Here is a 17466-nt window from a genome sequence, read left to right as displayed (position 1 = left end):
TATTGCATAGAGCACTGGGTGAGGTGCATAAACAATGAATCTTGGAACACTGGAAAAAACAAACAAATAGAGGCAACAGAGAAGATGGTACTTCTGTGGGACAGAAGGTTGTTCAGCATGGCTTGAGAATAAATTATGGCCAGATGAGGTGGGGTCAGCAAGAAGCCATTGAAAGCAGCATGTACAACTTTTACATGCTTGTTACTGGTTCAGTAATTTGAGAGCAATGGGAAACCCATAGAAAGGAGAAAGGCTTAAACAGGGGAGAGATGTGATCAGAGATATGTTTTATGAAGATCACTTTGGCAGCCTGTGAAGAAGGGATTGGACTCAGTGCTGGAGACTAAGTCAGTAGCAGATGGGAAAGAATGGCCACCAGACCTTCTTCAGTGAGTCCTCGGCTTTGTTTCCAGAGAGTCTGGAGTCTCACAATTGACTTTTTCTTTTCCTCTTCCTCAAGTGATTAAGAACTTTCACATATGTTCATATAAGTGCAGTTGTCAGGTCATTGATCTCTGTGCCTAGAAACACAGATAAGGGGTGCCTGGGTGGCTCAGTGGGTTAAGCCTCTGTCTTTGGCTCAGGTCATGATCTCAGGGTCCTGGGATCGAGTCCCACATCAGGCTCTCTGCTCAGCAGGGAGCCTGCTTCCCTCTCTCTCTCTCTCTGCCTGCCTCTCTGTCTACTTGTGATCTCTCTCTGTTAAATAAATAAAATCTTAAAAAAAAAAAGAAACACAGATAAATTCGAAATGTGTCTAATTCTTATTCCCTTTTCAAGAAAAATGCCCAGAACAACTCCTCTTATTATGAAGAAGAGAAGAAGTACCGTATGTTTTCTCTATCTAATATTTAGTCTCAGAACTTTTATGTCAGAAAAACTGGCAGGGCTTGGCTTTCTCTCTCTCTCTCTGCCTGGTGTTTCTTTAAGGGTAATCTAAGGACCCTGGATCCATAAAAATGTTAGTGTGGACCCAGGAAGCCATTCCCTGTTGTGATGCTACTCAACACAGTTTCATTTGTTATTATTTTGGGTAAGAACTCTTTCTAAACAAATGTAAATCACCGGGTGTCACTATCTGTTAGTATCATCTATAACGGCAAGTGTCTATGGTAAACCCTCATTATCGCAGAACCAAAGAACCCTCTTCCCTTCTCTTCGCTGTCACTTTGGTTTATAAAACACAGTCTCTATTCTGTGGGTTGCTATTTTGCTGCATTCACAGTCCAGTGAAAAGTCAGTGAATTTGGAGAGAGAAAGGAAGGGTCTGAATTCCAACTTTGCTACTCATTTGAAGTCTCTTGCCTCTTCGGGATATGTATGGAATTGTTATAATTTCCCAAAATGAGGGATGCCTGGGTGTCTCAGTTGGTTAAAGTACTTGTCTTTGGCTTCAGGTCATGATCCCAGGGTCCTGGGATTCAGTCTTGCATAGGCCTCCTTGCTCAGTGGGAAGCCTGCTTCTCCCTCTCCCTGCTTGTGTGTGCTCACTCTCTCTCTCTCTCTGGCAAATAAATCAATAAAATCTTAAAAAAATTTTTTTCATCAAAACAAAGTAGCAAGACTAAATTATCTTAAATTCTTTCTAGCTAAGAGATTATGGTTTTATGAGTCAGATAGAACATCAATTTCCTAGGCTGGAAAGTCCAATAAAATGACTACAGATACAGGATATTAGAATGATGATAAAAAAAAATTATCAAATAGCCAGAGCTCCTACTTCCTAGACAGTGAGGTGGTTTTTGTTTTTGTTTTTGTTTTTGTTTTTCCTGAGGATGAGATGCCAGGAACCCTCAAGAGGTGCAGCCATGTTTGCCTCAGATCTCCTACCCCAGGGCTACTCTGCTATTTTATTTCTGGAAAAGACCCCTATCAGAGCTTGGTGTTTGGCTTCTGACAGCACACTGACCTTTTCTTGCCACATGGATTAGCAGTGGGTTCAGCCTGTTTTCCTGGAGGGACTTGAATGGCACTAAGGGTCTGAATGGGCTTCCAGTTTCTTTATGTTTCAGCTGCAGTCTTCAAAAACCAACAGCTCACCAATCCGACAGACCAGCTCAGGGCAACAGTGACTCTCCTCCAAGCTTCCACATGGATTATTCTAAGGAATCTCCCAACTTGAATTAAAAATATCAAAACTTAAAAAAGAACAGGCTTTCCAAAGCTACTGAATCCCAAAATTAAGTGTCTCCAGATATTCTTAGAAGTGGAAGGTCTGGTGCAGGAATGGGAGTGCACAAGTAGGGACTGGAATTAGGACAGAAATTACTTTCTCCAAAAGTGAATGGATGTGAGATTAGTAAAGATGTCAAGGACCAATGTAGTGGCAAAGGACCCATGGCTAGCCTCAGCAGGAAGCTGTTGGAGCCTTAAGGGCTACAGTCATGGGACCACCTACAGACATTGGGTCTTGGTGGAGGAATGTCACGTCTACCAAACCATGGTCTATGATGAGTAAATACTCAGGGCTCTTTCTCCTCTAATCTTTTGTCCTTTTAATTTCCTATGACTGCCTCCTCTTGGCCTAGCCCAACAGAAGCCACAGGACCACATGGCATGGATAGTTCTGTAGGTCAGCCTCTAGGGAATCAAAAGCAATGTGTAGAAAAGCAGTTCCCAAGGGTGCAGTTGGAGAAGATCCAGCAGAGAGGAACATCTGGACTTGCAGCCTATGGGATCAGAAATGTCCTGAGAACAAATAAAAATTCCGATGTACTAGAAGGTCATAGAAGGACTGAGGCAAAATGAAAGAAACAGGCTGAGAGCCTGAAGGTCAAGGAATAGGATGGGGAAGCCTAAGAAGGGAACCAGAACTGAAGCCTGTGACCAACTAGAATGATCAAGGGACAAGGGGGTTGGGAGAAGATTCAAGGGCAGGCCATGTTTTTCCAGGATGGGTCAATGGCTTCTGTCTCACGTTTTCTTATAATGTGATTTTAAAATAGGATACAGGGCCTGGATAGTCTCCTCCTATGCAAAGCACAATCATACAAAACTCAAGTTCATTTGTAAAGAAATAGTAAGAACAAATTTTCATAAGCCACATTGTAGGACATACAAAAAAGTTAGCTTTAGAATCCTTCCTCTAACTTAATCATTTTTTTAAATCTCTCACTCCAAAGAAAATGTACAATGTACAATTACCATGTTTACCCAGAAATTACTAAGATTTAAAATTCTGTCAACTCAGGATTTGCTCTCTGCTTCTTTTCCTTCAGAGTAGCGTCTACTTTTCTGAGAGTGTATGTAACATGAAATCTGAGAGGCTGCCTTCGGGTCGCCAGGAGAAGGCTCTGTGCCTTGCTGTCATCTGCTGAGATGGGTGCTGCTCCCTGGATGTAGTTTGGCCTTTGGTAGACTGGTTGGCCCCTTCCACTCTTTACCCTGACAGTATTTAGGCTCTTACCAAACAGAGGGTGGAGGACTTGTCCTATAGCTTTATCTATGTCCTCCTGTACCATTCCAAAAAGTGCTGCTCCATGCTTTGTTGTAGCGACCAGAGAAGAAAATAAGCCAAATTAGCCTCTCTTGTTTAGTCCTCATGCATAAGACTGGGTTCTGCCACCCATTCCTTCAACTCTCGGTGAACTCCCACCTAGGGGCAGAAGGTTGCCTCCTCATCTTGAGTAATCTCTTCTCCCCATCTCAGAGGCTCTTCCCTGTCTTGGGAGGATGGATATAGTGGTGCAGGGGACATGAGAACTCACTCAGTAAATATCCTTGCCAAATCTTTCATCTTAATATCTAGACTTCAGTGTTATTTAAGAGCCAGGAAATGGATATTTGTTGTCTTTTACTTCCTTCCCTCTGAACTTCTCCCTTTCCTTGGGGATCTCACATATTTTGATCCCCAAGGTAAGGGAGTCAGCGAGTTCGTTTCATGGAATGTGTCTATGGGGGAGTACACGTAGAGGACAGATAATACTGTGAAACAGATAAAATTTGGTCTTAAATCTTTAATATTTTGTTTTTAAACTTTCCTTTCTCCAAGTTGTGTGTTTTGTGATTTTCTCTACAGCTTTCCAAAATCTAGTTTCATAAAACTATCTCATAAACACAACCCCAAAGTTAATGTATAAATGGCTCATAGTATTTAATCCATTATTCTTTCTGCATGTGTTTTGTTTAAAACAAGAAAATTCTGAAATATAGGAATGATTTTCTATAAAATATAGTCTTTGTCTCAACCATTCAACTTGACCATTTCAGCACAAAAGCAGCCGTAGATGGTGCATATGTAATGAACATTTCCATGTTCCAATAAAACTTTATTTATGGACACGAATTTAAGTTTCATATCCTCTTCATGTGTAACAAAATATTTTTAAATTTCTTTCACCTTTTAAAACTATAAACATCAGGGGTGCCTGGGTGGCTCAGTGAGTTAAAGCCTCTGCCTTTGGCTCAGGTCATGATCCCAGAGTCCTGGGATCGAGCCCCGCATCAGGATCTCTGCTCCGCGGGGAGCCTGCTTCCTCCTCTCTCTCTCTGCCTGCCTCTCTGCCTACTTGTTATCTCTGTCTGTCAAATAAATAAATAAAATCTTAAAAAAAAAACTATAACCATCATTCTAAGTTTAAGAAATGTAAAAACAAGGGGCACCTGGGTGGCTCAGTGGATTAAGCCACTGCCTTCGGCTCAGGTCATGATCTCAGGGTCCTGGGATCGAGCCCCACGTCAGGCTCTCTGCTCCGCAGGGAGCCTGCTTCCTCCTCTCTCTCTGCCTGCCTCTCTGCCTAGTTGTGATTTCTCTCTGTTAAATAAATAAAATATTAAAAAAAAAAGAAGAAATGTAAAAATGAGGGACGCCTGGGTGGCTCAGTGGGTTAAAGCCTCTGCCTTCGGCTCAGGTCATGATCCCAGGGTCCTGGGATCGAGCCCCACATCGGGCACTCTGCTCTGCGGGGAGCCTGCTTCCTCCTCTCTCTCTGCCTAGTTGTGATTTCTCTGTCAAATAAATGAAATATTAAAAAACAAGAAATGTAAAAACCAGAGGGATAAGCCATATGTGGCTCACAGCCAGTGGTTTGCAGACCTCATCTTGACCTAACACCTCAGGACTATTCTGGCAATAAAGATCAGGTCTCCAGGCAGCATGTGAGTTGGAGTGAGTTAGGCAGGGAAAGCTGTCACACCAAGAGGCCAGTGAGGACATATTGGACATCTCATCCCTAACAACAGTAAGGACTCTGTATTAGCAATTTGCACTAAAAAAAAAAGAGGGAATCTGGATTTCTTCCTATCTCCTGGGCTTGAAAATTCCTTCCATCTGACTTCACTACATTCGGTATATTTTAGTTTAGAATGCCAGTTTTCTTTCTCTGCTCTTGGTCCTATTGGTGAAAGAAGGAGAGGAGAGATGCCAATATTTTATATGCTTTTATTTTCCTTCCCTGATGTGTTAGTATCGATAATGGTAGTAAAACAGTTACAGAAAATCACCAGTTCTTAATAGAATGAAAGTTATTATCAAGATCAAAAGAGCCTCCTTTCAATAACTTATTTGTTATTGACCACCTGAGAGACTTTGCAAAAATTACTTAAACTCTGGATGTCAGTTTACCTATTTGTGAAAGAAGGATCTTGGAGATTTGTTCTAAGTGTACAAATGAATGACAGTTCTTCTTACAAACCTCCCTTCACTGAGACTTATGGTAGGAAATAAGTTTTGCTAAAGATGTTAGAAAGTTAGAGATACATATGTTAAAGTAGCAAAAAAGCAGATTAAAAGATTAAATTCACATTTGTATGTTGTACTTACTGAGTTTCATAGTAAAATATTCAGGGTAAATACAGCTACAGTGTTTTTCTTATGTTTATTTTTCTGGAAGCAACCATACTTCAACTGGTTAAAGGCTTCGGTTTACATCCATTTCCTTGAAAGAAATGCATTTGAAAACAAAACAAAACAAAACAAAATAAAACCTAAAACCTCAAACCAAAAAACTTGTGAATTAAGACTTTGAACCTGCAGATGGTGCTATGGTTCTATTATGAAATTCAGTTTGGCTTTCTAGTTTAAATTCATAGGGGAAAAAATGCAGTTTTTTGATTTAGTTTAATTTTATCTAGAAATAATAAAATTGAATTGTTTCTCTTTACTTTTGTGTTTTATTATTATAATGGGAGAAACTGTCTTTACCACTGAAAAAATCTAATGTAGTTACTCTTTGTGAATACTAAGTCTTCGTTAGACCAAATAATAATCAACTTCTATGTCTTTTTTCATTTAGATTTTTCTGCTTATCCTTCAGCACTGGTTTTTCTGTGGCTTTCAATCAACTTACTTTGCTGTTTCTGTTCTTAAATAAAATTGTTTCACTGAGAATTGAGTGACGAAGAGCAAGGATAAAAAATTCCACATGAGAATCATTTCAACCACTAGTTTGTAATAATCAGGTAAAAAAAGATTTCCTGGAATTAAGCCACAGGAACTCTGGCTAAAGTCAGAGCTGTCAACTGGGAAACAAATTTCCAGACATTCTGAAATTTAATTCATTTAATTTTTCTTGTAACTGGATTAGAAAATATGATGAAGCATAGCAGGATATTCTCTTCCTGGATCAGTCTGGCTTTGAAGGAAGCCGATAGATACTAAAATTTTAAAGTAGAAGAAAGAAAGGGGGCCTTAGAATCTTTCTCCCTTGAGGAACTTAAGAACAAAAATGTAAAAGGATAGACACAATGGAAATTTTTTAAAATTATAGGAAAAATGACGTTTTACTTTGCTGTCCATAAAGTTGTTCATGTGGCTGTATTTTTACCTGAAACTCTGACTGAATATAAGCTCGTCTAATTTAAATTAAAATCCTCACAAGCAGAAATTGAGTATTTATCAAAGTACTCCACAGATGCTTTCCAACTAGTTCTTTGAAACCTGTCAACAGACTAAGCTGGAAGTGTTCAAAAGCTGGTGTGGGTGTAAGTGTGTATTCAGGGGTGGAGGGGAGATACAGAATAATTCTGTATAGTGCAAGGATCTATACAAAAGATGAAAATTTCTTCCTTTACAAAGGAAGGAAAATTGAATCCTTTGATATATACAGTTTGGTAGTTTATTTTTTGGACCATTTGGGGTTGTATATGTGAAAGTGCACTGGGAATTGTGATATTTTGTGGAAATGTGAAATAGCAGTAGCATTATGACTTTATACAGCAGTGTGTATATTATATTATCTTAGTGCCTTTCAGAAACTTTTGTCTTGGGAATAGTTTCAACACAAAGGAAATCTAATAATAAAGAAATGGGAAATTATTTCTAGATGCTTTTAAAATTAGAATAGATCTCAAAAAAGATTCAATCAGCATTTACATGAATAGCATAAAACATTTTAAAAGGCTTTAGAATTGAAACTTTGTAATAAAGGAGATTTATACATTTTTTAGGCATAGTGAACATAAGTGTGTGTTTTTTTCTGTATCCTTTTCTGCCCATAAAACTCTCACTTTCTGAAGGAACCCCTGTGGCCCTGGCTACAACAGTAATCATTCTCTAATTTCATTCCTACTAATTAAAGATTAAAACATTTCACATTAAGCTTTGTACATTTTTGTTGTTGTTTATTTAAAGAAAAGTAAATTTCCTCTTTATATCTTACATCTTCAAGTTACTCACTATAAATTTATATAAATCAGACATAATGACAATTTAATAAGAACTCAAGCCTTATTCATCCTGTGGGAGTACTACTGTGACGTCTTTCAGAGAGCTTTGTGATTGCTCAGCCCTAAGTGTAAGCCCTATAAAATGATGGGCTTTGAAATGCTGGTCAGGGTAGAGTGAAAAGCAGTTGCTGGCAATAATAGCCAACCCATAGCCAGTACCAAGTTCTGGTTCAGCTCTGAGGGCAGAGAACTGGTGGTCCCTTTCTTGGCCTCATCAGACTTCAGCACCTAAGACAGCTCCAATATTCTCCTATACGGAAAGCTCCGGAGGAACACTACTTCGCAAGGTGGGTAAAAACTTTACCTTTCTTCTTTTTGTCCCTTCCTCCTACTTTGAAACTTTTCTCAGGGTATATTGAATATTTCTCTCTCTTGAAAAGAATTTTACAGTGTTCTTCCTTTACAACAACAAAAAACATTTTTCTCAAGTCACCTGGTAAGTGCAGAAAGGTTTAACTTTTTATATATTTGTAGATTTTCTGAATTCTTTTGGTTGGAAGATGCTTTGCCCTGCGTGCTCAATACTTTACTCAATACAGTCTTTTAAAAACGTATTAAAGTAGGGTGTGGGTTTTTGTTTTTATTTTTGGGTTTTGTTTGTTTGTTTGCCTGTTCTATTCATTTCTAACTGAAGGGTTCAGGGACACATTTGTTTTACAAGTTTCAACTTTTTTTTAAGTGTTGTTCTTTCTATTTCATAGGTTAGTTATGTGAACCAAGGAAGCATTCATTTCCCTCTTTAGGTCTAAATGCTGTGATTTTTATACACAGCAAGAAAAACAAAGCTTAAATTCTAAGTTTCTATCTATGAACTATTTAGAAATGAAATCTGTAAGGGGATTAGATGTAAAAAAGCACAAACATCATTTTTAATATATTTTTCTTTTTGTGGTAAAAATTACTTCAATGGTAATATGCAGTTTAATAATTTTTGGTATTAATTTTCACTATTAAGTTAAGTTTGTTCAAACTTGGCCATAAGAAAATAAATTCATAATAATCTCTATAATTAAAAGGAGAAAAAGAAATGTATGTACAATTTTTATACTGATATGGGTATGTACATATATATGTATGTATATGTGTGTGTATATATATACACACACATATACATACATATATAGACACACATATATATATAGACACACATATATATAGACATACATATATAGACACACATTATTAAATAGATGGTACTCCAGTGTTATATTAATTAGACACTAGAAAGATAAACTGTTTCTTTCTTTAGTTAGAAAAGATACCAAACATGTGTGCTACAACTCTGTTACAAGAAGATTGTTCCCATGGATACTTTCAGCACTATGGAAGTATGGCATTCCTCATATACTTGGCCCAACTAAGTGCCTAGTGAGAGATAGGCAGCAGTTGAAAAGGACCCTAATTTTTATTCAAGCAGCTGTCACCAAAAAAATAAAACAAAACAAAACAAAAAAGCTTCTTGATTTAAAAGTTGATTATATTGCAGTTTAACTCTTTCTATAAGATGAGAATTACTTTTTCCTAACCCTGCAAGAGCCTTCAGAAATTACTACTAGACACTCAGAATTACTTTGCTGGTGATACCCTTGGCTGGAAAGCTGATGTGATTCTCTCTCTTTCAAGGTACGAAGATGGAAACCAGAAGTAAGTCCCAGCTCCTTGTGCTGCTAACACTTGTCAGCATGCTCTTCTCTCACACATTGGCGTGGCCTCTTTTTGGAGCACCCTCTGTTCTGAGGTAATTATCCAGACAGTTGAACATTCCTTTTTTATGTGTATGGTAATTTTCTATACATTATTTTGGACAATTCAAATTTTTAAGTTTGTATTATTTATTTAAATCTTTTGGTTGACGTGTTAAGCAAGGTTTTTGAACATCAAATCAACATGACTATTCTATATCCTGGGGTCCATTCCCAGAGCATGAGTGATAGTGTCAATGACTAGTTTTAAGGATAGGTGGATCACATTTCCAAATAGGGAGGAAGAAGGATTTGGTTTTTCTTTTCATTCAAAACCAGGTTTAGATAAGGAATAAGCTTTTATCCATTATCATCTCAGTTCAGTCCAGTTTCTGATAGAAAAAAATAGATGTTTAGTTGCCTGTCTCATTATAGTTCATTTTCAAGATCAATCAGTAAATAATCTTAAGGTTATTGGTTAATTAGGGAAATATATATTCCATCATGCTGGACAGATCTACCTATCTAGCCACAATCAATTTGACAATATTGTAAATTGTGGAATAACTGATCTACTGAGATACCCTCCCCCAGTGAGTGAATTTTAATATACTTGGTTTCAACCCTAAATTCTTAGTTTCACTGTTCTCTATGTTGCATCTCATATCTCAAATTCAGAAATTATAACACTACTCTTTTTTAAAACTTTATCTGAAATAAAATAAATTTATCTTAAAGAAGTGGACAGTAAATGAATGAAAACTACAGTAGTTTCATATTGTCTTTCCAGTTATGGATAATACTGAATAATCTCTTAGTTATTAGCATTTGTGAAATCTGCTTAAAGCCAGATCTTATGTTGCTTTATAACTACACAGAATGATCCGCTCTGAATGGTTATATCACCTATCACAACAATCATAAGAATGTTGAAGTTTGCATTGATTGCTAGGCTTGATACAAAGAGGGCTGCTTGTTGCTTCCACCAATTACTACATCATCAAAAGACGCACAAGTACCCAGAAGCTGATGCACTCCTTGGAGGTTTACTCTGATAGTAAAAATAGACACACTCATAATTTTAATAGTGTGCTGGTGTTTAAAATGTGCATGCACTCAAAAATATAGTCATATTCCATGTATAAGCATGACTATTCTTAGTCACTCAGTAAAGCATTGTACATCCCTCACTAAAATTGTATTACTACATAAATTAGAAATAAGAAGACCCTACAAAATTTACTGAACTTGAGTAACTACTCAGAGATGGAGAGATTCTTTGTACTTGATTAATACAGAGAAATATATCACACTAAGGTGAATCTTTGGATTAAATTTACAGACCTAGAGAAAGAAAAGCAGTTAATATCTGAGAAATGTTTGACAAATGATACTAAATGCCAACAAATGCATGAATTGCTCCCAGTTTTTATATTGGATATTTAAAAGTTTTTGAGGTTTCTGTTTTGTACAAAATATTTCTACCTGTGAATAACTTTGCGAAGTGAAGATATTGCTAACAAAGTGTACTTTGCTGAAGGCACTGATAGGATTGATCTAAGTAACCCTTATATTTGTTACATACACCTTGTAAAAGTTGCATGGCATCTGTTTTATGGGATAATAAAAAATTTCCCTATTTATTCTCTAAGTAGAATATAGAAGCCAGCAAATCTAACTATGCTATCTATATATTGTGAACGGGTAATTCTTCTCAAAATATCATCTTATTTCCAATGGCTGTAAAACCATAAACACTATCTTCTGAGAGAGGAATAGATTATACCCCTACTATATGTTTTCCTTACAGGTTGGATGACAGAATACCACTGGAAGAAGCAAATGAACCTGATCAAGTTTCATTAAAAGTAGACACAGACACCTTGCAAAATGCATTGGCTGAGAATGACACACCCTATTATGATGTATCCAGGTGAGTATGTTTTTATTGACTTTTATTTTAGAAAATTTATTTTTGAAATATAAATGTCATTATTTGTGTTACCGTGAAACTACTCTTACAGTACAATACTACAGGTTTCCATGCTCCTTTGCTTCATTCAGCCTGATTTATTGAGGCTCTAGCAGCTGTACCTGATTATCACGTAGAGAGGGTGCAACAAGCTAGGATCGAAAAATCCTTCCTTTGCACAGACCCCTTTGTCTAGGGCAACATCAAAGTATAGATAGAGCAGTTCTATACTGAAGACAAAGTATAAAAATTCCTGATTTGGATGGGAAAGTTGGGTGACTGTCCCTAAGGGCCTCTCTCCCTTGAGAGATTTTGTTTCCAAATATTTTGCAGGAGAAAGAGCAAGAAGTATAATAAAATTTTTGCTAACATTCAGGATAGTTTCTCCTTGTATGTATCTTTATTCGGCATAGAAGAAACAAAGCACCATAAATAAAGAGAAACAAATTTTAATATATTATTTTTCCCATCAATGTTTATTGGTGAATTAGTTTTAGAGTATCTATCAGAAAGCATCACCTAATATTGAGATAGACTTCTAAAAATTTAAATTCTTTTAATTCTTCAAAGTTTTGTGCGAGAAATACATCTCCCAATATAAGTGACTAGAAAATACGTTTTATTAGGTTGTCAAGATACTTTCTTTTGGACTTACGTTTTCACAAGAAGCTTTCAAATAGCTGATAAGTTTCTTTCTTGTTTAACGAGGCAAAATATTATTTTAGGAAACCATTTACAAAATAATGGCTGTCCCTCCTCCTTCTTTTAGGAATACCAGACATGCTGATGGAGTTTTCACCAGTGACTTTAGCAGACTCTTGGGTCAACTTTCTGCCAAAAAATACCTTGAGTCCCTTATTGGAAAGCGAGTTGGGTAAAGAGAATTTATTATTTTATCAAACACATTATGATTATTTAATCTACAAGTTATTTATTATTATTATTTTTTTACTGTTAACAATTTCCTCATTTGGCTCAAACCTGATAAGCCTTGATGATGTGCAGTTTACTTGAAAAATAATTTAGATTCTTCAATAAAATATACCAGGTCCATGGATTTAGGAAATCAACTTTTTAGTGATATCCTATGGCTCACTGGAGTACTTATTTTTCTTAACCAGCAATCATTTATAAATCAGTAATCAAATTTATCAAGACACAGTAAAAAATAAGGCATAGTATAAAGTGAAGCAAATTTTATTTTATTTTTTAAAAGATTTTATTTATTTTTTTGACACAGAGAGAGAGAGAGAGAGCACAAGCAGGCAGAGGGGCAGGAAGAGGCAGAGAGAGAAGCAGACTCCCTGCTGAGCAAGGAGCCCGATGGGGGACTCTTTCCTGGGATCATGACCTGAGCCCAAGGCAGCTGCCTAATCGACTGAGCCTCCCGGGGTCCCTGAAGCAAATTTTAATATTTATCACAGTATTTGTTTTTAAATTCCTGACCAACCAAGCATTAGAAGTTTTTTCTTTAAATGACCAATGGCTGAATATTTAGATGGCACTATTCAGGATGGCAAAGCTTGTAAAGAATGTATTTTTACAGAAAATTTCCTCCCACTGGGGCAGAACACAAGTTTAAGTATTCCCCCATTTTTCTTTGATGAATTAGTTTCTCAGTCAGTACAGAATGTGTATTTAGACTCTCACCAATGCCAGAATGTGCTGGATTTTTCCTTGCTCTCCTATACTTAGGTTTAGATATATCTTTTAGTCTTTTTGTAAGAGAAAAGGACTGGGCACTGGAATTCTGACTCCAAGAGATTTGGAACTTTGGCATGTTTATAATTTCTTGTTCAAACACTTTGGTTTCCTTTCACTTGCGTTCCTTACCAATAGCCTCTCAGAAGACCGGGGACCGATCAAACGGCACTCCGATGCCGTCTTCACTGACAACTATACCCGCCTCCGAAAGCAGATGGCTGTGAAGAAATACTTGAACTCAATTCTGAATGGGAAGAGGAGGTAAAGGGACAGAGAACTTGCTAAAATGAGAAATTATACATGAGTTCAGAAATAGAAGCTCCATATGAAGACCTTTACCTCTCTATCTCACGATCTATACTCTGTGAAGCAGTAATGTTCAACCTTGGCTTACGTTAGACTACCCTGGAGAATTTTTTAAAATCCTGATGTGTGCCTTATCCAGAACCACCTGCTAGAAAATTAGCACCTAGGCATTAGTATTTTTTTAGGAGCTTCCCCACTAGATTGTACTGTGCATCCAGAGTGGAAAATGAGACTGTAGAGACATCTATTCTGAATTTGGGAACAGGTTTTATCAGAAGTGCTAATTTTTTTTTAAGATTTTAATTTTAGAGTGTGTGTGTGTGTGTGTGTGTGTGTCTGTGTGTGTGTCTGTGCGCGCAGAGGGAGGGGCAGAGGGAGAGGAAAAGTGTCTCAAGCAGACTCCATGCTGAGCCCAGAGCCTACCATGGGGCTGGATCTCACCACTCAGAGATCAGGACGTGAGCAGAAACTTGACTGAGCCAGCCAGGTACCCTCAGAAGAGCTAGTTAATTAAACATGTTAAGTACAGTCAGTTAGCAATTTGATAACATATGGAACTCCCTTCATATGCATACTCAATAACTTTATTTTACCAAATTAAGCCATGAGTTCTTTTGTATTCCAAGATTCTGTAAGACCTATGTTTCTCTATGGTGAATAAGTATTGGTATTACAAGAAGTAGGAAGTATATACTTATACAATAAGTATATAATCACTTATTATAATAAGTAGGAAGTGGGATGCTCTCTCTTTTTATCCCAATTATTTTTGTTTAGACGGTGAGTATTAAGAACAAACTTGTTCAGGCAAGATCAGACAAGATGAATGACTTTGCCCACCAGATTATAATTCTGTAAATATAATTTTAGACACTTTATGATTAAGGATAATCTTAGGTCATAATGAACCTCAAAGACAATTGGTTAGTCCTCAGGGCACTTTATAGAGCACAGAGAGCAGCGAAAGTCACACATCATCAGTTCGGGAAGCTTTCTCATCGAGGAACCTTCACATGTGCACTTTTCTTTTTCTGGTCTGCAGCAGTGAGGGAGAATCGCCTGACTTTCCCGAAGAGCTAGAAAAATAATGGAAAAGCTCTTTGAAGCAAAGCTGCTGACAACTTCCCAGTGGTGGGTATATCTATGCATTCGTATTCTTATTTTATTCTTAGAGCAAATGTCTAATTATTTTAGGTGAGAGTCACTTGATAAAAAACGCCTTGGGGTCTCACAATGAGGCCTCATGGAAAAAGACACTTCTATCTGGTACTTCTATCTTCTGTCTTTCAGTAAACAGCTGAAAATGATTCATGCAGTGCTCTGAGAGCAAAAAAAGAGAAAGCTCACAATGGGCCAACAGTTTGCTACCTGAATGGTACTCCTAGTTTACTCAGACTTATTTCTAACCTTCTGTTGAGATATAAAACAGAGGAATCTGACTCACGTTAATGGGAAAACCTGGATTTTTCTTGAGACTTGAGCCATGCTGCTTTTATTAATTTAAAGTTTAGCCCCATGAATGACTCTTAGAGCTTCATTTGATAGAAGTACAGGGAAATGCAACCAAACTGCGGTATGGTTCATTATTATGAAAACACCAATGCACGCTGGGTTTATTTGTATTCCTTGAACCATAGCGAGCTTCATGCAGCAAAGTTAAATGTAGCTTCTTGTACCTACAAAGTAAGTATGATCCAATAGTCTTTATATTTCAAATATTTTTTGAATAGGGAAAGCACAAGTAGGCTTTTTTCTTTGTTAAGTGATAAGCTTGTTTTCCCAGTTGTTTTATGTACATATGGATACAAGACATAGTTCTTTCCTGGGTTACAATAATGTTTACATTAGCTCATAAAATATATTTACTTATATAATACATTATATATTTATATATTATATATGTATTTATGTATATTATATATATATTTATATAATATACATTATATAAATAAATATATTTATAATATTTGGCCAGTGCCTAATGAAATTTTATGTCATCATTGTATCAGAGTTGGTAAATCTTTTCTGTAAAGGACTACTGAGCAAATATTTTTGGCTTTGTGAGTTATATGGTTTCTGTTACAACTACTCGAACTCGGTCTTGTAGCATGAAAGCAGCCACAGATAATATGTAAAATGAATGGGACCCACTGTTACAATACTATTTTATTTGTGAAACCCCAAGTTAGACTGAACTACATATAACCTCTGACTAAGTTAAGGAGACTGAACTATACCCACACTCAGACTGAAAACAATCCATGGTCTTTATGAAATTCCTGGCGCAGAAAGCTAAGGTTTTTGTGAGAGCCATCAAGCATGAGCAGAGCGTCTGAGAAGACACCTGCCTGATTGGTTGCTTTTGTCCACTGAGAGACAAGTTCAGGGTCCTGCACTGGCCTCCTCCTTACCATGTACAGACATTTCAGAGAACCAAGTCCCTTTGCTCAAAGAAGAAAAGTCACATACATGCTTCTGAAAATGTTTACAAGAAGAAGCTTGTTTCATTTAATTAAGAAATACAAGAGGAACCAAAATATAAAGGAAGATTAATCGTTCTCTTGTAAGCTGTAAGATCATTTACGAGATTCCATCCTCCCTTCTTTTCTTTTCTGAATGGGTAATTTTGGACAAATTCTTTTAAAGGGAAATCCTGTGCATCAACCATGTGTGAAAATTACAAATGGGTAATTATAATGACAAATTAAAGCACCTCTTCATAAGTCAGTTTCTTTCCGACAATGAGCCCTTTGGAAGATACTTTTCTGATATCCCAGAACAGGACAGGCTGTTCACAAAGGGCAAAGGGAAATAGGTGTGATAAAATGAGTGGGTGAGTGAATGAAACCAAGATGCTGTAAATAAAAATATTTTCATGCTTAAAACACCATTTTTTTCTTTTTCAGAATTCGTGAAGGAAAATGATAGGCGAAGTAATTATATTTTGAGTTCTACGTGTGTAATTCAAGAAAACAACTTCAATATCAAAACCAAATAAAATATATTGTGTTGTGAATGTTGTGATTTACTTTATCCTAATGTAATAACTGTGATGTTTACATTGTAAATATTATTTGAGAGTTCAAAACTTGTCTTTAACTCATAAAAATCCTGTAATTTCATATGCTGTGTATCCTTTCTAACAAAAATATATTTAGTGATAAGTAAATACTAGGTTAATTCCAATTATGTGAAGCTTTGGGGGAAAGTAGTAATAGAACACAAATGATGTGTTTATTTATAGAACATACTTAACTATTCAGAAGTGTGGAGCACATAATCAGTGAGTCTAAATTTGAATGTTAAGCAGCTAGAATGCTGTGGTCAGTAAACTGCAAAATGTTAAGAGAAAACCAAAAACAAAGATAGAAAGACATTCTTTGAAACAGATTTTCAGAAAGTGGTATATAATTTTCACATTTTTAGGCATCATTTATTTTGAGTAAGATTTAGTCTCTCCCATTCAGATCTCTATTTGCCGAAGGCTCTCTTCTGTTGTGGTGTATCAGTGGAAGGTAATGGCCTCCGTTTCTGACATCCAACCTTTCCTTTCTGCTTGTGTGAAGTATGTGTAAAATGTAAACTGAATGGAACCTTTGTTTTTCTGTAATAAATTTTTTTTCCATAATTACTCAAATAATGCTTCGGTCATCAGCTTCCTTCAGTGAAAGTATATTTGGAGACATGACTATTTTTCCAAAAGGACTGTAGGAAATTAAATAGAGAAAATAAAGAACTTTGATTATCATTCCAGACACTTTCTATTGTTTTGATTCTGTTAAGTGATACAGCAGTAACTCGTTTTAGCTCCCAAGGCAGTCATTAGATGGTTTTTGTGATGTTTGAGGTAGGACTATATTTGATTCTGTGTAAGTTCTAAAATTACAGTGACTTAATTATGAGAGAAATTTCTTTCTCATATAATGGCAGAAAGAAAATATCATGGGTTAGTTTGAAGGTATTGTTCCATGACTCCTTCAGGAAACTAAACCTCTTCTCATGATCCAAAATTGCAGCTGGAGTTCCAGCCATCATCTCTGCATTCTAAGCAGTAGGATGGAAGAAAGAGCATAGAAAAAAAAAAAAAAACAGGTGCAAAGAGTGCATGTAGGTTCTCTTTTAACTGATATTTTATGC

General features: G+C 36.5%; 1 protein-coding gene across 2 annotated transcripts; it reads left to right on the top strand.

The window, feature by feature from the left end:
• The first annotated feature begins 7770 nt into the window (after positions 1-7770).
• Positions 7771-17087, top strand: LOC123941891 (vasoactive intestinal peptide). Of its 2 annotated transcripts, none has more exons than XM_046005703.1 (7): positions 7771-7952; positions 9290-9403; positions 11158-11280; positions 12089-12193; positions 13159-13284; positions 14372-14460; positions 16236-17087. In XM_046005703.1, exons 2-6 carry the CDS (start codon positions 9297-9299, stop codon positions 14415-14417), a joined length of 507 nt encoding a protein of 168 aa, XP_045861659.1. In that variant the 5' UTR covers positions 7771-7952; positions 9290-9296; the 3' UTR covers positions 14418-14460; positions 16236-17087. The 2 variants fall into 2 exon arrangements, with proteins under 2 accessions (XP_045861659.1, XP_045861660.1); XM_046005704.1 differs by having other exon boundaries at positions 9289-9403; positions 14375-14460.
• Positions 17088-17466: the final 379 nt, after the last annotated feature.

Source organism: Meles meles, chromosome 5 (assembly GCF_922984935.1).
Source record: "Meles meles chromosome 5, mMelMel3.1 paternal haplotype, whole genome shotgun sequence".
Lineage (NCBI taxonomy): Eukaryota > Metazoa > Chordata > Mammalia > Carnivora > Mustelidae > Meles > Meles meles.
Note: the sequence above shows the minus strand (reverse complement) of the source record. Positions and strands in the feature narration are given on the sequence as shown.

What these genes read in the sequence shown, in the direction of transcription:
- LOC123941891 (XM_046005703.1), top strand. Translation starts at nt 9,297, where the DNA reads ATGGAAACCAGAAGTAAGTCCCAGCTCCTTGTGCTGCTAACACTTGTC. An exon ending in CCCTATTATGATGTATCCAG is followed by an intron (nt 11,281 to 12,088) that starts GTGAGTATGTTT and finishes TCCTTCTTTTAG; the next exon opens with GAATACCAGACATGCTGATG. An exon ending in ATTCTGAATGGGAAGAGGAG is followed by an intron (nt 13,285 to 14,371) that starts GTAAAGGGACAG and finishes TCTGGTCTGCAG; the next exon opens with CAGTGAGGGAGAATCGCCTG.